The sequence below is a fragment of the Lygodium microphyllum genome, chromosome 30, assembly GCF_053477565.2.
Source record: "Lygodium microphyllum isolate KBCC chromosome 30, Lygodium_microphyllum_v1.1.10, whole genome shotgun sequence".
Classification (NCBI taxonomy): domain Eukaryota; kingdom Viridiplantae; phylum Streptophyta; class Polypodiopsida; order Schizaeales; family Lygodiaceae; genus Lygodium; species Lygodium microphyllum.
Window position 1 is genome coordinate 21,294,845 of NC_141164.1, and position 22,485 is coordinate 21,317,329.

General features: G+C 42.9%; 1 protein-coding gene across 1 annotated transcript in view; it reads left to right on the plus strand.

The window, feature by feature from the left end:
• The window catches only part of LOC148009615 (coronatine-insensitive protein homolog 1a-like), a 31,971-nt gene extending 15,328 nt beyond the window's left edge, over positions 1-16,643 (plus strand). Inside the window, exons 2-3 of the mRNA XM_087673494.1 lie at positions 13,310-13,811; positions 15,458-16,643. Coding sequence (XP_087529620.1) covers positions 13,310-13,811; positions 15,458-16,219 — 1,264 coding nt within the window. The 3' untranslated portion in view covers positions 16,220-16,643. The remainder of the gene's footprint in view (positions 1-13,309; positions 13,812-15,457) is intronic.
• Positions 16,644-22,485: the final 5,842 nt, after the last annotated feature.

Here is a 22,485-nt window from a genome sequence, read left to right on the forward strand (position 1 = left end):
GGGGTGCTCCTCACCCCCCTCAGTGGATAGAACTTCCACGAACCGCACATCTCGGCTCGTGTAGACAGCCCGTTTGACGGGATCAAACAAATGATAACTTTGGGATTGGGAGCTGTAGCCAACAAAAACTTGTCGTTGGAAAGCCAACTCAGACTTGTCACGTTGCGTCTTCGGGATGTGCACATAGGTGTCACACCCAAAGATCTTGAAATAAGAGACATCAGGCTTAGTCCCAAAGTAAGCCTTAAAAGGTGACATCTTGTCAACGGCCGAAGTGGGAGATCGATTTAGGATGTGAACTGCCGTAGCCACTGCCTTGGCCCACAGAAACTGAGGTGTTTGCCAGTGCTCCATCATGGTGTGCACCATCTCGATCACACTTTGGTTCTTCCGCTCCAAAATGCCATTCTCTTGAGGAATGTTGGTGTTAGCAAGCTCTTGGTGAATGCCCCTATCTGCATAAAAAACGAGCAAGCTCATTAGACACAAATTCACTACCCTTGTCTGAGCGCAAGGTCTTTAGTCTTCGGCCAGATCAGTTCTCCTCAAAGAGAAGCCAATCCTTGAAGTGGGAGAAAGCCTTCGACTTCAACGTCGAGAAATAGGCCCATGTCATCCTCCTGTAGTCATCTATGATCAACATGAAGTACAAGCTCCCCGTCAAGGACTTAGTCCTCATCGGGCCACAAAGATTCGTAGATGCAAGCTCCATAGGTGAAGTAGACTGCCTCAAAGCTTTGTTGGGAATCGCATCCTGATGCAACTTTCCACGAATGTAGGAGACACATGGCTGTTGGCTCACCACTATGTCCGGCAAAACCTCGAACAAACGATCCTCGCAATGCCTTCCGAAGGTACTCATAGTTCAGGTGGCCAAACCGAGCATGCCATAGCTCGGACTATGTGTGAGAGGTAAGAAGAAGAGAGGTAAGAGCTATAGAAGACTTCAATTTGTAGATGCCATTCTCCTTATATCTTGAAGAGAGAACCTTCCTCCATCCACGATCGAGAACGCGAATAGCATCACTGTCAAACTCCACCAAGAGGCCAAGAGAACAAATCTTATGGACCGAAAGCAAATGATACCTTGGACCTGGCACATGCAATACCTCGGAAGTGTGGGTACCGCTACGTCCATTTGGAATCAGCTGCATCTCACCCCATGCAACAATAGACACAGAAGAGTTGTCTCCAATGAGAATCTGCCCACACGAAGGTCGCAAATGGGCAACACCAACAGGAGGAGTCATGTGCCATGAGGCACCAGTGTCCACAATCCACTCTCGAGCTTGGGAGCTGTCATCAAAGCATCAAAAGTCTTCAGTGTAGGGTCCTCAATGACCGCTAAGTGTAGAAAAGCAAGTGATGAGGGTGCAGCCACTGCTCTAGAATCCTTTGGGTCCTTCTTCTTGGTGTCCTTGTCTTTGTCGGGGCAATCCTTTTTCCAATGACCGGTCTTACCACAAATATGGCAAGTCGATTCCTTCTCCTTGTCCTTCTTGGATTTGTTGTCCTCCTCCTCCTCCTCCTTTTGGTTTTTTCCCTTCTTCTAAGAGACTTGACCAACCAATGCATCCGATTTGGAAGCATTCTGTCCCTTCAACTGTTCCTCTTGGTCCAAGACCATAGGAACCAGCTCTTCCCATCGAAGAATCGACTCCCGCCCTGATGCAATAAGAGTGGATTAAAAGGTACCGAATCGTAGTGGCAACTGGGACAATAAAGTGATTGCCATGTCTTCGGAAGAAATAGACTTTCCCTCATTTTGAACCTACATCTGAAGTTGTCGAAGCTTATTGATGTGTTCCCAAAGCGAAGAAGACTTATTCACGGACAAGGTCCACATCTGCACCTCCAAAGAAACCCTCTTCATCAAGGTAATCCGGTTATACATTTGGTCGAGCTCCAACCATATCTCTCGAGCCACCGTCAAGTGCTCGATGTGAGCTATCACAGCTGTAGTACAAGACCAAAAGAAAAGAACAAATCCTGGCATTGAGTTTGTCCCAATGAGACTGAGCCTTGGTCAACTCCGCACGAGCATTGGAAGAGAGTTTGGACTCATCTCTCACCGAGGGCCGGTTAATCTCCTCTATCACAAGCTTCGCCAAATCACAAGACTCCAGAATGGCTAACATCATCACGTGCCAGATGCAGCAATTGTCACCATCAAGCTTTTGATCTAATGGAAGAGCTGGTAGGACAGGCACCTTCCTGTTCATGACCGCCTGGAACTCCAAGTTAGTCTCTGTAGACACGTTCACCTGCAATGCCTGCACAAATGCAAAAGCAGCCCCCTGTGACAGTGAAAACGCATCTCTGTAGACACGTTCACCTGCAACGCCTGCACAAATGCAAAAGCAGCCCCCTGTGACGGTGAAAACGCAGCGTGTTAGCGCTCTTTCCTCCGCTTCCCGAACCTTCTTCAGTTGCCGAAGGCGATGAAAATGTAAAATCTGCAATTGAAGGCCTAAAACACAGCCTTCCTCCCCTTCAAACAGCAACAACCTACTTCCTACACGCCCACATTTGCTTCGGCCTTGTTCCGATGCGCGGCCCTCTCGCTTGCCCTCGAATACTAGAAACGCAGCCTTGTGTTGCGCTGAAATCTCCTCTTCAGGTAGGTTCTTCAATCAGTCAGTCCATCTTCACTGCTCTGATACCATGTCAGAGTGCAGCGATGTGGAAGCGTGGGACCAAGACTCTGAGAGAGAGTGAACAGAGAGAGAGAAGACGACAGTGAAATGCTGGAAATCTGTAGTGTAGAATGCTGTATAGGAATGCAGAAATATACACGGGTACAGAGAGGATATCTGCGTATGTCTCCTCCTTTAGGACCTCGATCTCCATCAGCACGCGTGCTGTCTGTCACCAGCAGGCTCTCTGTCAGATACAAGTGATTGGAGGACTGCTATAAATAGCAGAAAAGAAAAGGCCAAACATGACCAGGTTGGCTGCAGCCGACTGACAGAAAATCTGTCCGATTGCAAAGCTTAGCCGACTTTAGGCTGCTATGTGGCACCTGTGCAGACTGCTGATGTGGCCTGCCTGCTGCACTGTCTAGGGAATGACATCTCTAACATCTACACCAATTGTAGGTTGACGTCCTCTTTCGTCATTGTTGTCACATAAAATGCAGATTGCTTGGGTGTGTGCAAAATGCCTCACCAGCTTTCAGGTTTTGATGACTTGTAGGAGGAGCTTCTTTCTTGACACTCCTTTGAGTGGAGACATGACTATTGGGAGTTTTGTGATCGACGATAGGAGTCTCCTTGAATTCGTCCTTTTGTCCATGTATCTCAGAGGGTTCCATCTATAGTAAAAGTTCCGTTAGAGAAGCCTCCATTGGATGTTTGTATGCCTTCTTTGATACCCTCTATTTAGGTGCCCATACTCCCTTTTTTATCCAAGGAAGATAAATTAGACGGTTCCAACTATTCCTTATGGTCGTGTGAGGTGGAGTGTATCGTTGACACTTTCGACCTATGGGTGCTTGTTTCTTCACCCATTGCTTAGTCATGGAGGACCTCGATGATGGGGCCTTCACGGACCATGTAGCCTTATGGGATCGGCTCAACTCTCGAGCTCGTTCCTTTCTCTTTATGAGTCTACAGGATTCTATTCTTGTGCATGTTTGTAGGTTGCAGACTGTGGCAGAAGTTTGGAAGAAGGTTGCATCTTTGTATTAGCACAAGATGTTTGCCCACAAGATATCCCTTGAGAAGAAGTTGCGGATGCTCAATCTTGACGACTCTCCTTCCATGAAGGAGCACATCACAAAGATGGAGGATATGAGGGGTGAGCTTGCCTCTCTTGGATGGAAGATCTCCTTTGAAGACATGGCTATGATTCTTTTGACTTAGCTGCTATCTCCTCGGTTCGATGTCTTCTACACTAGCCTTATCACCTCGAGGACGTGTGAGAAACTCTTATGGGAGGAGCTTTTACCGCTTGTCTTGGAGCATGACCAGAGAGGTGGGGGCTAGTGGTTTTGGCTCCACCAAGGCTTTTACTGTAGGTACAGGTGGTGGGAAGAAGAAGCAATAGAAGAAAAAGGCCAAGGATAAGAAGGAAGAGGACAAGAAGGATTCGAAGGAGAAGAAGCCCAAGTGCCCACATTGTGGGAAGGGCACTCACCCCGAGGAGTAAGCGTTGGCAGAAGTATCCCCACTTGCAGCTAAAGGAGAAGGATTCAAAGGCTACCCCTGCTACCACAGAATCCATCTTTGTACATTGGTTTGAGGTGGAGGATACAACTCTTGCTTCTTCTACATTAGCGAAGCCTTGGCTTGTGGACAGTGGGGCTTCTTCTCACACAACCTACCGAAAGGATTGGCTTCAGGACGTGTTCTAAAGGAGGCACTCTCACCATTGGTGACAACTCTACCGCTCCTATTCGTAGAGTGGGAACTATTCCCTTACTGTCAGATAGACAGTCTTCTTTTGCCAGGGTCCTCTATGTACCGGATTTGGGTTTTAACCTCGTTTGTTTATGGTCTGTCCAAGTTAGGTATTTGTGTTGTCTTAACACAAGATGTAGTTATTGGCGGAGGATGCTTCCTCAGGTGCAGCTCTTAGGACAAGTACATAGGAGGGTGGGCTTTATATGCTCGCAGCCTTACCTGCGCGCTCTTTTCACGAGCTTAGGCTGCTTTGGCATGCTCGTTATGGGCATCTGAACCTTGATGTGACACGGCGGGCTTCTCGGAGGAAGGTGGTGGAGGGAGTTCCAGATTTCCCTCCTATTCACACTTTGTGCTGTAGCTGCTTGCAAGGCAAGCAACATAAGTAGCCACATCCTTGGGTTGCCACTAGGAGGGCTTCTACGCTGTTGGAGTTCGTACATTTTAATCTTCGTGGCCCTATGGGCATAGCCTCCCTTGGGAAGGCCAAGTGTTTGATGTTGATTGTGGACGACTTCTGTCGCTATTTGTGGCCTTACTTTTTGGACTACAAGAGCGAGGCATACTCCCAATTCTGTGAGTGGAAGGTGTTTGCATAAACTCAAACTACTTCCAAAGTTTGTGGTGTATGAGCGGATGGCGGTGGCGGGTTTACTTCTCACCTCTTTTCTCAGGTTTGTAGGGATCACGGCATTCGGATGGAGTATTCTCATCCAAACACACCATCAGAGAATGGTGTGGTGGAGCGTGTGAATCGGACCATGTTGGAGATGGCCTGATTGATGCTAGAGCATAGGCGTCTTCCTCATTTCCTTTGGGGTGTGGCGGTGGCTATTGCGGTTTACCTCCGCAACCGCTCTCCAACTTCGGCATTACAGTACATGACTCGCTATGAGACTTTCTTTGGGACGAAGCCTTCCGCGTCTCATTTTTGCATCTTCGGATGCCATGCATTTGTCCATGTGGACAAGAAGAAGTGGAAGACGAAGCTCAACTCGAAGTTGAGGAAGCTTATATTGGTAGGCTCTAGCACAACCACGAAGGGATATTGGCTCTACGACCCGATGACAGATTGAGGTGAGTAGGGATGTGATCTTCAATGAGGCTACGGGTTTTGAGGATCCGATTGATGGTTCTCTTACAAGTGATACTTTGTCCTTGACTGACCCTCCCTTGCCTTTTGTTCCTTTTATTTCTTCCAGGTTGCCTCTTAGCACCTTTCTTTGTCTTTGGCTCCTCCCCCTCTCCTTCCCCCTTCTCCTCCTTCTCTACCCTCTACTCTCACTTCCCTTCCACCTTTAGCGGACGCAACTACTTCGTCGTCGAGTTCTTATACCCCTTTCGCCTCGCCTCAAGGGTCTTATAGGGAGACTTAGCTGAGAGAGGGAGAGCCTTCTTTAGATGAGGAGGATCTACCTTCGCTTGGTGAGGGGAAGTCCTTTACATAGGTAGGTGCTTTGCAGGTTCTGGAGGCTACTCGGTCTCCCTTGCAGTAGGAGTCTATTCAGATTCCTTGGTGGTACAGGCAGCCTATGTAGGATTCCTGTGTCACTCACTTTCTTGCTACTCATACCGGTCCATGCAGATCTGCATGATTATAGGCCTAGCGGGATAGTTCACTCTATATGAACTATGCTCTTATGTCACAGATTCTTCAGGATTCTGAGCCTTCTATGGTTAAGGAGGCTCTTGCACAGGATGTTTGGAGATAGGCTATGCAGGATGAGCTCGATTCTATTGAGCGAAATCAGACCTCGGAGCTTGTACCACATCCCAAGCAGTGGAAGGTGATTGGTGTGAAGTGGGTCTATAGGACCAAGTACCTTGCAGATGGTTCCTTGGACAAGCACAAAGCCAGGCTTGTTGCCAAGGGTTTTGCACAGAGGGCAATTTTGGACTATTTTGAGACTTTTGCATCTACAGCTTGGATGTCTACTATTCGGACTATTTTAGCTCTTGCAGCCCACCACCGTTGGCCTGTTTATCAGATGGATGTCAAGTTAGCCTTCTTGAATGGCGTCCTTGCAGAGGAGATCTATGTTTCACAGCCTCCTGGTTTTCTTGTGCAGGGGAAGGATCATGTCTACAAATTGCGGAAGGCCCTTTATAGCTCGAAGCAGGCTCCTCAAGCTTGCTACTAGAGGATTGACCCCTTCTTTGTGTAGAGTAGTTTCCATGGCTCTGATCATGACCCCAACCTATACTTCAAGGAAGGCCCTTTACAGCTTGAAGGAGGCTCCTCGAGCTTGCTACGAGAGGATTGATCGCTTCTTTGTGTAGAGTGGTTTCCATGGCTCCGATCATGACCCCAATCTATACTTCAAGGTTGAGGGTTGCCGATGTGTTTTGGTGATTTTATATGTTGATGATCTTATCATTAAAGGGAGTGACACTCAGGAGGTGGATCGCACTTGGGCTATTTTGTGGCAAGAGTTCGACATGACAGATCTTGGGATCCTTCACTTCTTTCTTGAATTGGAGATTTATCAGATGGCACAGGGCATTTTTATTTCCCAACATAGGTACATCTTCGAGCTTCTTTCGAAGTTTTGTATGGTTGAGTGTTGGCCTATTTCTTGCCCCATGGACCCTGAGTCCAAGATTGTGGCAGATGGAGTTTCCCTTCCAGATGCTACCTGTTATTTACAAGTGCCTTGTTGGCTCTCTTATCTGGCTTATCCACACTCCATCGGATATTTCTTTTGTGGTGGCTTTGTTGTCTTCTTTCATGACGACTCCTACACAGGATCACTGGCAAGCAGCCTTGCATGTTTTTCGGTATTTGCAGGGGACTCCATCCTATGGGATCATGTATGGAGAGAAGGTCACTCTTTCTAGATGGAGTGACTCGGATTGGGTAGGTGATGTGGATGCGAGACAATCCGGTATAGGTTATGCTTTCTCCCTTGTTCGGAGGCTATCTCTTGGAGCAGCAAGCAGCAGCCTATTGTGGCCTTGTCTTCTATAGAGGTTCAATATCGTGCTTTATGTTTGACCGCTATGGAGGCAGTTTGGCTCCGTCGTATGTTAGTGGAGATTGGCTTTCCATAGACAGGACCTACGGAGCTTCGCGTGGACAACTAAAGTGCCCTTGCTCTGGCTAAGATTTAATGCTTGCACGAAGCACATTGAGATTCAGTACCACTATATTTGAGAGCGGATCATGGATTCGGAGCTGGCGGTGGCCCACTGTCCCATGGAGGACAATGCGGCTGATCTCCTCATGAAGCCTTTGCTCAAGGCTTGTTTGCTTCATCACATGAGATTGTTTGGTCTTCAAACCCTCCTAGGATCTGAGAGGGGGTGTTAGCCTGCCTTATTTAGCATGTCAGTTTGTCATCTCCTGGTTGTGAGCTCCTGTCAGAGTCTGGCAGGAGACAGAGGAGCTCTGTCAGTTCATTTAGGATGCGTGTTTGGCTGCATTTCCTTCTCAGGTGGCCAGTAGCCCTTTTAGGGCGTTTTTGTGCATGTTGGCCCATTGTTGGGGCCCAATCGGCCAATTTTGCTGGCCACCAGCAAGTCGGCCAGCTTTGGGGAGATGGGGCTATATATAGCTGCCCCCTAGTCATTCTTCTTCTCACTCTCTTCTGCAGGTTACAGCACACCTTGCTCCCGTTCCTCACTGACATTGGTGTTGCCACTCATTTCAGCCTGATCTGGTGATGCTCCCTGCTGCATGCAGAGACTGATCAATCCACATCTTTGTATTCAGCATACATTTCAGTCAGTGCAATATTTATTCCTTCATTATCTGCTCTCTCTCTCTCTATATATATATGTGTGTGTGTGTGTTTGTGTTCCTTCTGTTGTGCACTCTCACAGGCTCCTTCTCCAACAGGATGCAGATATGCAATGAATGAATGAGAGTGGAGAGGAGACACCTATAAATCGGCCATGGGGCAAGGGTCTAAGACAGAGCTAGACGTAAAAGACTGCCCAAATGCCCACTTGGGGGGCCGCCCAAATGCCTACTTAGTCGTGTATCCAAATGCTCAAATACAACCACAACCAATAAAAGTACTAACACCAAGTAGTTCTCATCCATGGATCAACGTGTGGTATTGCACATTCTTAAAGCAAGAATAAGACAATTTTTGATGATTTGTTGAGAGAACCATTTCTTGTTGGGACCACTTGATCAATAATTTAGGGCAAGTGCTACAACCTTGAGTAATTTTGGCAAGTTGATACTATAGATTGTCTTTGTAAATAAATCCTAACCCTAGTATATTAGGTTATAACCCAAATTTGCATTAGTGTTGGGTTAAAGAGGTAAATAATAGGATTGTAGAATGGGGTGCCGCACAATCTATCAATGATCAAATAGTGTTGAACTTGAGGGATCAGGTTTCTAGCATGTATGGAATTTGTTCATTGTAATTTCATGACTTGAAAGAGCATTTTGATATAGTCCATCTAACTATAAACATGATCATATTTCATGATGACAACATTGCAGTGTTGATGTGGCATTGTTGGTGTGGCAATGACATTGTTGAAGTGGCAATGCTGATATATCCCTATAAATTGATGATGTGGCATTACTGATGTGCCAAAATTTAAACCAAGAAAGTTTCAATTATAAATTAGTATTGTTTTGTAAATAACAGATGTTGCATTTGAAAATGAAAAGCTTACTTTTTCTTACTCTCTCTTATTTACCAGTTTTGGTAGGCTTAAAGAGCTATTGATGATTGTACAACCTTGGATTAGGGAGGTATGTTTTAGGGCATCTTGCTCCAAAATCATCAGCACAAGCTCTTCGCACATGATGGTATCCCAAACCTTGGAGGTGAGAAGATTGGTGTAGAAGATGTATTTGGGGGATGGGGGTTGTGACAGCAATGTTATAGCCGTATCTTCAATGAAACCTTCTTTCCAAGGAATGCAAGCTTGTCCCCTAATCCTCTCCATCTTATTGATATGGTCCTTCATGATTGGTAAGTCAACCATTGAAAGGTGATGTAGTCACATTGAGGGTCTTAAGATGTAAAGAAGAGCTGAATTTGGTAAATAGAAGCAAGCTGGTTCTAGACATCTGATGTGGAGGGGATCTTGCAAACATGGGCAAGTACGAAGCCATGGTAGCTCATGAAGAGAAATGATCGGACTTGAGAGTTGAGGTGGTCCCAAAGAGCTGATTATAAGTTGTTTATCTGATGCGGGCATCAGCTATGGGGCAAGGAATAGCAAGTTGTAATGGCAATAAAATTTTATAAGTCAAACTTATCAAGGAGGCACACCATAGGCACAACCATAAGGTGTAGCAGGAGCCATCCAACTTCTTCTTGAGGAGTGAAGGTGAAATAGGCACTTGTATAGAGGGTGCTGTGATAGCAAGATGAGGGCCCTCAGTGTCATTGAGGGTAGAAATTCCAAGGGGTAGTGGGTGGGAAGGAGTCCAATCGTGATTTGAATCTTGATCAGTGTCACTATCTTTGTTGTCTTAAAGATGATTTGCTCGATCTCCATGATTGCAATTATCTGTGTGCCAATTATCTTGATCTTGGCAGTCATGTTGGTCTTCACAATCCCAATCATAACTTCTTTGGTCCTCATGGTCTCCATCATATTGATGGTCCGCATGCTTTTGCCAATTGTATGCATCAGCCATAGATGTCCTTCAAAAACTGCAAAAAAGAGAAAACTGCCTTTTGTCATCTAGGGGCTGGGGAGGTTGAGAACTTTGCTACAATGACTGAGAAAAGAGGGCAGCCTGCTGTGGAAGGGCCTTTGGGGCTGGAGGAGTAGAAACCAATGCTAGAAAGCTGCATTTCAATGTTGCCTGGGATTAGGGTGACCATGCGAGGCTATGGATGCTGCAAACTAGTGTCAATCACAATCCAATGAAGTCTCCTCTTTGAAGCAGCTGTAGTACCTCTCTTTTGGCGATGATACCATATGAGTGCACAATAGAGTAGATCACGAACTTGGAAAGAGAAGGGAAGAGAGGGAAAGAGTGAACACAGACAGAGAAGGAACAAAACTGTACTGATGAAAATGAGAATGCTGAATACAAGACTGCTATAGTCTGTCCCTGCATGCCGCTCGACTGCATCGTCAAGGGCACTAGAATGTGGCAGAGAAAGACAAAGGATGCAGTTGATGAGAGACACAATGGAGGTGACTGAATTTGGTGAACTGTGGATAGCAAAGGTGTATGCTGCCTGAAATTGACAAACTCCCAAAAATTGGTTGGCTGCTGCCTGTAAGTGGCAAAAATATTGTTTTACTTGAAGCTCTGCAAATGATGAATAAAATAATCACTAAACACTGGCCATCCTGCCTGCTGCATTGCAGCTGTGAAATGTGCTTGAAAATGGACTAGGAACAGCTGGAAATGCACCTCCAAAGTCAGTTGGATCTGAACAGTGTGAACAGCATGGACTGAACTGGTGTAAATGCACCCTAATCTCTGCCTGATGTGCCTATAATGAACAGGTCTTGACACACGAGAATGAATGATAGACAAAGTGATAGAACTTCCAAAGTCCTCGTTTGACTCAGACTGAGGATCACAAGCAGGAGATGTACATAGAAGAAGACAATGTAAAACATGTCTGCTAATAGTAGCTTTCAGTTCTCCTCTAAGTAAACTCCCATATCATGTGAGCACAACTCAACGGAAGGAAATTATTAACCTTTGAAACAAAAGGCCCATTTAGCCATTCTTCATTAATCAATGTAATATTTTTGGTGTAGGAACAAAAAGGTTGTTGGCTCGTTAATTACAGTGTGCTTTGAGCAAGAACAATGTCTAATGGCTCAACAAAGGCGGAGAAAACAAGAAATTGGTGGGAGTTGAGATTTGAGAACTATGCATGATGTTTGTAGTTTCTTAGGCCTTTCTTCTTATTAGAGGAGATTCATTCACCGTTTTGTTGAGCATGCTTTGACAAAGAAAGGAGTCCCTTTTAGATGGGTTGAAGTAGAAAAAGAAGCTTTTGAATAGCTGAAAGAAAAGCTCACTATAGGTCCGATGTCGGTTTTACTAGAGGTGTGCAAAGCTTTTGTGGTTCGTTGTGATGCATTTGGGAATATTTATTCATGCTCTTACTACTTGGAAGCATTGTCTTCTTGGAACTGATTTCTTAGTAGACATATCATTAGATTTTGAGATATTTTTGTTAGTAGTCATGGTTATCATGCATTGTCATCTCCTGCTAGTGAGCCTTAGTTCGAGTTAGATGGTTGACATTAGGAGCTTTGACATGTCTGTCATGTGCTTTGATGGAGGAGGACATCTACACTATTTTCTTGTAATTGATGTCTAGTAAACTGTGGGTCACCAAGCTTTTGAGGTCAAAGGTCATTGTTGAAAGTCATGCATGTTCTTAATTTGCTAGAAAAGAATTCCCTTTCTCTCTCTCTCTCTCTCTCTCTCTCTCTCTCTCTCGCATGTGCGCACATGCACATTTATCTTGATAATCAAAACAGGACAAGTTGCAAAAGGAAGCTGTTAAAAGCAAAGGTTCATAGTGCCTACATCACTTATATATTTTTTATATTACTCAACTGCAGACAAGGTATGCGATATAGCTTGCTGCTTGTTTTAGGACTGATGAATTAGCCACAGTAAACATGGAGGGGTGCATAATCTTTAGAAATAAACATTTCCAAGAAAACCTTAGCCTGAAAGAACCAAAGGTAAAAATCATACAATATTAGGTCCTGTAGAGGACCAAAGTGATACATCATGAAATAACAAGAGAAAGGTCCAATACAAGTGTTGTGTTCAAAGCCAATCTGGAGGTATATAATGCTCGACCTATGTGTCTCTGGACAGAAGAATATGCTCCAAACTTTCAGGTATGAAGAAAAGTCTCTCTCCTCCGCGCTCCCCAACCCCTCCTTCCTTTTGTAATCTCCTCCATCTACTACAGATCATATGGATGATATCTGTCCAAATCCTATAGTCTCTACTATAGGTGTGTCTTGTAGATTAATGGCATGACATCTTGCTGGCCCCAAATGAACCAAGGGATGATACTAGCAATCAATTCGCTTTGTCTATGAGAAGTCTACCATAGAAGTCATGCCCAAGTGTTGTCCAGAAATAAGAAAAGACTGGCTTTTTGTTGGTAATCCTCATATCAACAGGCTGGACCTCTGTCTATGGCCCAAGCCACTGTCCCCCAAGTTGGTAATATAGTCTCAGCTATACCACGGAAGACCATCTTGAAGGCTCTACTTCATGCCTCCTGGGTCCTGTGGCAATCCCATAAGCAGTGGCTGCCTTTCCTTTGACTCTCTGTATCTGAAACCAGCTACTAGGAATCTGCCAGAGCCAAGCCATGTACCAATGGCCAAGCTCCTACGTGTTATTACCAATTCCATAGGTTACATCAATTGTTATGATAAACAATTGTGGCTTATCTTAATTATGTGCAGTGACCTTACATTTGTCAGATGTCAAAGGCTGAGAAGTTAACTACATGAAAAAGTAGTACAGTTTCAGATTGTTTGCCACTGCCTGATGTGCACCAAAAAATGGAATTAAATGCTCATAAAAGAGGCAGAAAATGGGCTGTTAGATTGATTATCACGGTTTAAATATTATGTCCCTATTAAGTGCTGCTATGCTATAGTTGCTGATCCCTTCCAATTGACAATTTCAGTTTGTATCAACTTTTGAAATAACAACCGAGCGTATGGTTGCCTACAAGCTTTAAAAATTCTAAAACTAGGAACAACACATTCTCTAGGGAAAAAAAAAAGACGTTAGGCAAAACATGTTTTATTGAGAGGAAAAGTTATTTACTGAAACGTCACTTGCTCATGGAGTTTTAAAAGGTCCAGAATAATTTTAACTCCTTTGCCTTCTTAGATAACAAGGTTTCTTCTTTTGAAAACGGTCCATACATCATATAGTAGTTGTTAACATACTTTTTTCTAATGTTCTTCAGATATTTGCGGGTTCTTTTCCTGGACGATAGCTTAATTTTGGATAACGGGGGAAAGTGGTTACATGAACTTGCTCTTCATAATTCGTCTTTGGAAGTGCTCAACTTTTGTGGGACAGGCCTAGAGAAAGTTGACATGGATGATTTGTTAACTATAGCTGCAAACTGCAGATCCTTGACTTCCTTGAAATTGAATGAATTGGAGTTGGAGACTCTAACAGAACTTTTAAGCAGGACAACAGCTCTGCAGGAGTTGGGAGGGTTTTCAGTAGGTTTGAATTGTAATATGGATCTGCATCAAAATGCACCAGCCATATTACCAACAGGCTTAACATCACTGGTTGGGCTATGTTACATGGGTGCAGATGATGGAGATATAGCTATAAACTCAGTTGTTCAGCCAATTGCATCAGGCTTGAAGAAGATCGATCTGCAGTGTGCATGCCTTAGTGTGAATGGTCACTGCCAGCTTCTTGGCTGCTGCTCAAGCCTTGAAGCTGTGGAGGTAGTGTCCTGTTCTGGACAACTCTCTTTGAATTTGCGAGTCTGTAAATTGTAAAAAGGTGTTTTCTGAAGCTGTTCCGACGTATGACAAGTTGGTCTGAAAATCCAATGCGTGTGTTGTGGATTTGCATGCACTCATGCAGCATAGCTTACATCCATGCATAACAGATCAGGGAGAAAGTCACAAATGCAGGTTTTCACCTTTATTGACATCAAACTGCTCATGTCTTTGAGCTTTTGCATGTGCATATCTGCATTAATTGCAGCTGTCTTCCTGCATGCAGGGATTTTGGAAGAGGCACTTATATAGATGTTCACAATATTCTGACAGCAAGTAGAGCGCACTAAAATGCCCACAGAGATCCAATCTGCTTATGGCATGATACAAGACGTATATATTAGCATAACATAGAGAAAGACAGTCCATTAAAAAAGAAACAAGAAAAAGAAAAGCATAGACACAGAGAGATTGACTTTGAACTCATCTCCTACCGTAGAGCCATTATAGGCTCACCTGGAGCTTGGGATCACCTCTATGTCGGGTCAATCTCCCATCATAAGGACTGGTATCCCATTCCAGCAGCCATAGAAACATGGGATGGGGGCAAGAACTGTGTGGAGAGGGGACACTGAAAACCTGGGGATGGGGATGGGGGTGTGTGATCGTATATTAAAAGCTGAGCAGCTTTAAGTATGCTGTATGATTACAGAGCTGAAATGGAACATGGGAGAGGATGGAAGTAGAAGTGTCTATATGGAGGCTGAACACAGCATGAACAAGGCTGGTTGGTTGAAACGTGTTGGCTATAGGTAAAAACAAGCTATGTTTTTGACACAAAACATGGTGGAACAGGAAAGCAATGCAAACTGGGGCAAATTCATGACTTTCCTTGCTTTTGGGGGTTTTTAGTTGTCCTCTGTCCCATCCCAGTCATCAACAGCGAGTCCTGTCTGAAGGAGGCAGGGATGGTTGGCCCCCTCTCAGGATAGGTTCAGGGACATTCCCTGAATTGGGGACATGTTTCTCAGCTTGGACCCATCTGGGATGATGCTTCCATATCCCAAAAGGCCGTTCAGGCTATGCCTTGTTACTATGCCAGCAGCTGACACCATCCGACTGTGGATGAGGCTGTCGAAGGGCCTAGTGATCACACGAGATATGGCACAAATGAACCCTTGACTTTCTTTCCTAGGACTCCTCTACTGCCCTCGTGTTTAAGACATGTCTCTTGCATGTCCATCCTGTCTAAAGATGCAACACACACACACACACACACACACACACACACACACACACACACACACACACACACACAGATATTCGCTTTATGTGACAGCAAGCATGTGACACGTCAATGTTTCAAAAATTTTTTTTTTGGTTGCAAAATCAGACATTCAAAGCCTTTTACAAATTGACTTGTTTTATGAATAAATAAATAACAAATATTCGTTCCAACTAGTTGGGGCATCTATATTTAACCCTAGTCTGACATTTCCTGCATCGGTAGTATTCTGTGAAATGTTGCTATGATACCAACATTGATAATTCTGAAATGCATAAAGTTAAATGTCCACTCCCAAGTTTATTTAAGTGCTATTTTGATGGATTATCTTGATAATGTATTCCCTTTTTGTGGATTATAACAGGTATTCAATGGAATAGGTGACGAGGGCCTTGAAGTCATAGCAAGTAATTGCAAGTTTCTTCGCAGATTACGTGTAGAACGGGGTGATCGGGATGTGCAGCAAGGTGTTGTTACTCAAAAGGGCTTGATCTCTGTAGCATTAGGTTGCCACAATCTTGAATATATAGCCGCATATGTGTCAGACATAAACAATGCTGCACTCGAAACCATTGCAGGGAACTGCCCCAAGCTCAATGATTTTAGACTAGCACTGCTAGACGAAGACAATGAGATTACTGATTATCCACTTGATCGGGGGGTTCGGACGTTGATACAGCGATGCCCTAAGATACACCGTCTTGCTTTATATTTAAGGTCTGGGTTTTTAACTGACAAAGGTATGGAGGAGATAGGAAAATATGGCAAAAACCTAAGGTGGGCGTTATTTGGATTGTTAGGTGAATCCGATACGGGACTCAGTCTTTTTGCTGATGGTTGTCATAATCTGGAAAGGCTGGAGGTTCGAGATTGTATATATAGTGAGGCAGCAATTGCCTCTGCTGTTTTAAAAATGGACTCTTTGAAATATGTCTGGGTACAGGGTTACAAAACCTCTGGAAATGGGCAAGATTTGTTACCCATGAAAGAAGCATCTTGGAATGTGGAATTTATACCTGCTAAGGAAGATTGTCCTACATTTGATCAGCCAGCACAGTTTATAGCATACAGATCTCTAGCAGGAAGGCGAACTGATAATCCAGAAACAGTTATTTGCCTTGAATGATGTTTGTGAATTATCAAGGATGTTGAAATGTCTGTGCAGTGGCAGAGCGGGACTGCTGCCTTGATACCTTGAGAAATATTGCTGTTCTTTATTATTTGATAATTGGTTTGATAAGGATTGCAGTAAGGCCTGCTGCAGATCTGAATGGATCAACTATGTCTTGGATTAGGAGTGAAGAAATGATCAGGAGCCAGTGAGTTGTTGGCTGCCCCTGAGTCAAGGATTTGGGAAATGGTTCACAAGTGCTCAGCCAGTTTTTCCCTTACAATGGCATGCACTTGGAAAGACGGATGCTTTTGCTTTTTAGCCCGTGGCTCTGCGATCTGTTAAGCAGATCTAGTTGTAAACTATCCTCATTACAGTCTTCATTGCCAAACCATGTGTTTAATTTTGTAACAATGTAGTCCCTCCAAGTTGTGCTTCTCATTTCTCCATCTCTGAAGACTCTGGTTGCAGTTTTGGTACGTTGTCATTGTTGCTCTTGTTGTAGGAAGACGTTATGCTACTGCATCCCGTGTAAATTTGAGAACATGAAGCATAATCCAGATTTTATGCAGCTAAAGCAGTGGTTGGAGGACTGAGCTGTTTAAGCTCCACAATAACTCAATGTAGTATCGGAGTCAGACAAGTCGGACAACTTATGTTCAGTGCAGGCTAGCTTTCCTGGCAGTACCTAGCATGCAGTCCTTTATAGAAAGATTCCCTCAATTAAGTGCCCATCTCGTTTCTGGTTTGTGTTGAGTTTTATAGGCTGTAATTCAGAATATCTGTGCTCATATAGGGGAACTCTCATGTTTTGAAGCCCCTTGAGATGCCCATATTTCGTATTTCAGATGAAACAAAGCTAAACTTAAAACCATGCCCACATTGAAAGAGTGACAGCACTCTGGCAGGGCACATGCAACACATGCAGTGAGGGATTCCCACGTCAGCTGTGCCTTGCATTTACACTACACCCACTTACAGTAGAGTGTACTTTACACACATGACACACACACACACACACACACACACACACACACACACACACAAAGGTAATTGTATTAATCACACATCCATCCATCCATCCATCTAAAAAAAGCACTCCCTTGAAAGGCAAAAGCTCTCACACACACACACACACACACACACACACACACACACACACATGCAGAGGTAATTGTATTAATCACACATCCATCCATCCATCTAAAAAAGAAAACCCTTGAGTCACAATTTCCAGCTCACATACCTGAAGCTTGTTGTCACCTTTAGCCACTATGTAAATTCTCTTTTACAAGAAGATCCTACTTTGTAGTATGCTTCACCATGTCATTGATGGGTGTGATGCATGCTTAATAGTCACCTTCATCAATTGCCTCAAACAAGATATAATGGTGGCTCTAAAGGAAATATGAAAGAGCCAAGATATTGGCATTGAGAAGATATCCATGTGGCTCAAGGAGGTGGAAGAGGAGCTCTTGTGCAGCATGTTCCAAGAGATATTGGACAAGATCGAGCAGGAATTGCATAGGCAAATGGCCACTTGGCTAAGTGAGAAGTGAATAGAGATGGAGGTAAACATGAAAAAAGTCTTTACATTGATGAGTTGAAGACCTAAATTGCATCTCTTGAAAGAAATTGAGGGCCTAAATAATCACATATCACTTGAAGGTGAAATTTAGCCATCAATTAAGGAAGAGATGATCGATTGGATTGAGGTTACTAGGGGGGCAAAAAGAATCACCCCACCATCATCAACGACACCCTTGAGTAGGAAAAACAAAGGTGAATAACTTGTAGGATAGGAGGGGTACTCTTCACTTAAAGAAGATGCCCGAGCCTTTTAGTAATGCATGGCGTATAGGTACATATCCAAAGAGCATTGGCTTGACAAGTAGTTTAAAGCTATGTTTTGGAAGGAAAAATGTTTTCTAGGAGAGAATTCCATTAGACTCTTAGTGTAGGTGGTGTGATTCACTTGATCGATGAGGTCTCTCATGTAAGTCGAAGATGAACCATCCATGAAAGGGATGAGGAAAAGTGTATTGAAATCATTCATGTATAATTCACTTGGCTAGAGTACAATAGACATAGATTAGTTGATAAGAGTGTTGCCCTTACAAGTGGGTTGTTGTACTTATGGATTACATGTGCCTAATGGTTTGGGTGTTGGTGAGATGGTCTCCTAGCTAAATCAATGACTAACTTTGCTCCTAAGAAGGGGTGGAAGGATGACTAGAATGTACCATTGGAAGGCTCTATTTACAAAGTACGAATTATCAATGATATAGGGGAAGTAGGACGAACCAATTGCATTAGAAATAAGCAAAAGACACATCGAGTTTATTCATGTATACTTCACTAATTGGAGCGTAGGGGATATGCCTTAGTTGGCAAAGTGTGGTCCTTACAAGTGGGTCATTGTGTTATTGATCAAGTATCTAATCATTTAAGTGATGGTGATAGCATCTTCTTGTGGAACTAGTGCCTTATTTTGTCTTGGATTTTGTTTTTGCCAGAGAGAGAGAGAGAGAGAGAGAGAGACTAAAACATGTGATGAAAAAGAGTGTAAGTTATAAAAAATGTAGGGGAAGTAGGATGGGTCATTAGGTTTGGTATGGATTAGGTTGGAGTTGGAAACTCTCTGTGTGCCATAGGGATCTTTGGAAAAGAGAATCAAATTGGCTCTTCCAAACATCTTGATGAAATATCTCCCTTGAATTACTTGAGCAAAATGTGGCAGAAGGAAGATTCATGGATTGTTTCCATTGACCCTACCTGGTAGGAACTAAGAGATCACCCTAGAATCATTGAGAGGTTACATGTTGACCATAATAACTAATTCAAAGATTGAAGCATGTTAGTGTCTACTCTAGGTGGTGGGAAGGATAACAAGAATGCAACCACTTTCTCTAGTTGGTGTCTACTCTTGCTACTAGGAAGTATCACTAGAGGGCAATCACTTTCTCTCTTAAATCTCACTTGAAAAAGAAAAGAAAATGCCAAGATCCTCTTTTACTAGGGAAATGCTTGGGAGTCTTTTTACGAGATGATGATAGATGATGTATGAGACCAACTTAGAGATAACAATATGGAACTACAACAATTCCATGAGGACAAATGCTTGATTATCCATATAAACTTTTACAAGGTATACTCTTTTACTTTACATAGAAACCCATTAGAGCCAAGATATTAGACTCCTAGTAATACGAGGAGATAGTTGGGAATTAGCATATTACCCATAGCCATCGGAGGACTATGGGGTTCTAGGGGAGTCCCATATTTTATAGAGAGGGGCTCTAATGCATGATAGAAGTTGTCAAATGAGATGAGAGGATAACACTATAAACATTAGAGCTAAGACTAAGAGACCTATTATATCTACAATGTAATATGCTACTTTGTCCCAACCAGCTTCAAATATGCTACAACAAAAGACAAATTGATGTACCTCCCACTTTATATCAACACCATGAAGTTTGCTATTGTTGAGGCTTGAGTAACCACCAGTAGCATGTGGACTCACCCTTAAGAGGCAAAATATACATTTATATTAGCATATGATTTCAAGGTATGTATTAGGGTTGCGCCACGCCTAACTCTTTGGACTTTGGTGAGTAAAAAATGGGAGTGAAAGCGCTAGGGACACCCCTACTTTGACTAGGTTAGGACCCCACCTAGGCTAGCAAGGAGAGAGACGGTGTTTGAGGTGAGAGAGATTTGTAAAAAGAAGAGAGAGAGAGGCAAGCTAGAGATAGGTCATGAGGAGAGAACATAATTTCTACTTTGACTAGGATAGGACCCCACCTACGCCAACAAGGAGAGAGAGGGTGTTTGAGGTGTGAGAGGGCCATAAAAGGAAGAGAGAGAGAGAGGTGAGCTAGAGATATTCTTCAAATCAATGATTCCCAAGTCTTTGGAATTCAACAAGTGCATGGAGTGCCACCATTTTTAGAGGGTATTCTATGAACTCCCTAAAGTCCTAACTCAAAGTTAAGAGTGGTCAAATAAACTAGCTAGATGCTATTCATGGAGTAAAGAATGTTGAAGTGGGAGATTGTGAAGAAACATAGAAGGTGACGATGAAGAGGTGAGAAAGGGGCAGTGAATGACTTGCTATCTTTTTAACATCATCATCCCCATCCATACAAAGATAAATTGATAAAATAAAAAGAGGAAGATGAGACTTACTTCTTTTGGTTATAATAAGGCATGAATATGCAAAAGGGAATAAGGGTTATAACATTAGCCTCGCATAGTAGTGATATCGACAATAGCAATAACATTAGTAGTAGGAGCAACAACAATAGAAACATTAGCAGTAGTAGTAGGAGAAGGATGACAAGCAACAACGACAACACTAGCAACAATAATAGCATCAACAATAGTAGTAGTAGCAGTAGTAGTAGCAGCAGCAGCAACAACAGCAACAGCAGTGGTGGTGGTGGAAGAAGTAGAGTTGTTGCAACAAAAGTAGTTGTAGGCGTTGAAGTAGCAATAGCAAAAGAAGAGGAGTAGGAGTAAGAGCATGAGCAATAGTAGTAGCAGTAGGAGTAGCAACAACAATAGGTATAGTAGTAGTAGGAGCAACAACAATAGTAGTAGTAATAACAATAGCAAAAATAGTAACAAGAGTAACATCAATAGTAGCAACAGTAGTAGTGCACTTGTACACACAATTTAAAAAAAAAAGGCTTTTAGTCAAAATTTTCATTCTCATGATGGTGATATCTCTCGGGCATCTCTCATGGTGATTTGATCATGTGAGAGTAGACACAAATATGGGTGGTGTGATGTTATTGGAGAGAGAAATTTTACCAAGATCAACATACCCAATTATTCAACTCTAAGGACTTAAAACCCTAACCAGTAACCTTTATAAGCCCTTGATCATTGTTCACAACTCTTTAAGATACTGAAATGTTGAGTGACTTTTACAAGCCCGTGACCTTGCTCATGTAACACAAAAGAAGATAAATAAAAAGAAAATGAGTCACAATCCATTCTCACATGTGAAGCTATTGCAGGGCGACAAGCCTATCTCCAAAAGAGGTAAGTTTGTGAAAATACAACATCATCCTATTTAATGTCATAGAGAGGCCAACCAAATGTAATGTCTAATTGACTTATATGTAAAGATTATTGAAATCACATTAGCCGCCTTGGCATCCACATTGAAAAACATGAGGCCTAATGGATGCATTCAACTTTGAACAATAGGCTGTTGAGATTGCAAAGAAAACCAACCAATAGAATGCTAGGAAATGATAAATTTGCTATGTATACACTTGATTAGGCAAAGATAGGAAAATATTTCATATCCTCCGACTTGAACGTGTGCTAAACGGCCCATTTTCTAAGGCTCTCCCATAGATTAGTCTATAGCCTTGGAAGCATCACTCCACTCCCCATAGTGCAAAGCTAAAGACTACATAGAAATGGTAAAAAGATGGGAAAAAATAGACTCTTAGAAAGCCCAACATGTAGAATAGAATTGTGCAAACATGGCATGTAACACCTTAGGTGCTTGACCTAGTGAAACTTACCAAGTATTCAAGTTTGATAGTGTTCTCAAGCTTGGAAAATCTCACGAACTAGTAAAGTTTGATGGAGTTCTTAGGCTTGGCCATCCAAGATACTTTGATATGGCATTGGATGAGGTGATTTTCATTAGTGCAACATGGGTAGTTGGGGTTGACCACCCTTTCAAAAAAACGTTCTACATATATGAATTTCAAATCAACTAGATCAAAAGTGCATTATTCTTGAATACTTGGCCAACAAATCGACGTTCAACTATCTTATGTAGGTTGCAACACTTCAATGTTTGCATAATCTAGCAGGAGCCCTATAGTGCAAACAAGCATACTCAAATTTGAAATTAAACCTTGAAATCTTTCTTGCTTAGGGTTAACTTCAAAATTCGGCCTTTAGAAAACTTTTAACTCCACTCTCTTATAGTAACTATGTCCATGATAATTGATTGTGGTACTAAAGACAACTGAGCTTGATGTTATAGGAGAGCATTACATGCAAACTTATTGTTTGATTTTAAATTTGAGTATTCTAGTATTCCTTACCAAGGCCCAATTTCAATCTTGCGCCTCTAAAAGATCTCTAATTTCAGTCTCACACACACATACTTATGTACATTATTATTGATGGTGATGCTTATGATGATGACACAGCTTGGTGTTGCTAGATAGCATTGCATGCATGGGTGTTTCTCAATTCTAAAATTGAGCATTCTACTCTTTTTTCTTAGGCTCAAGTTCATAATT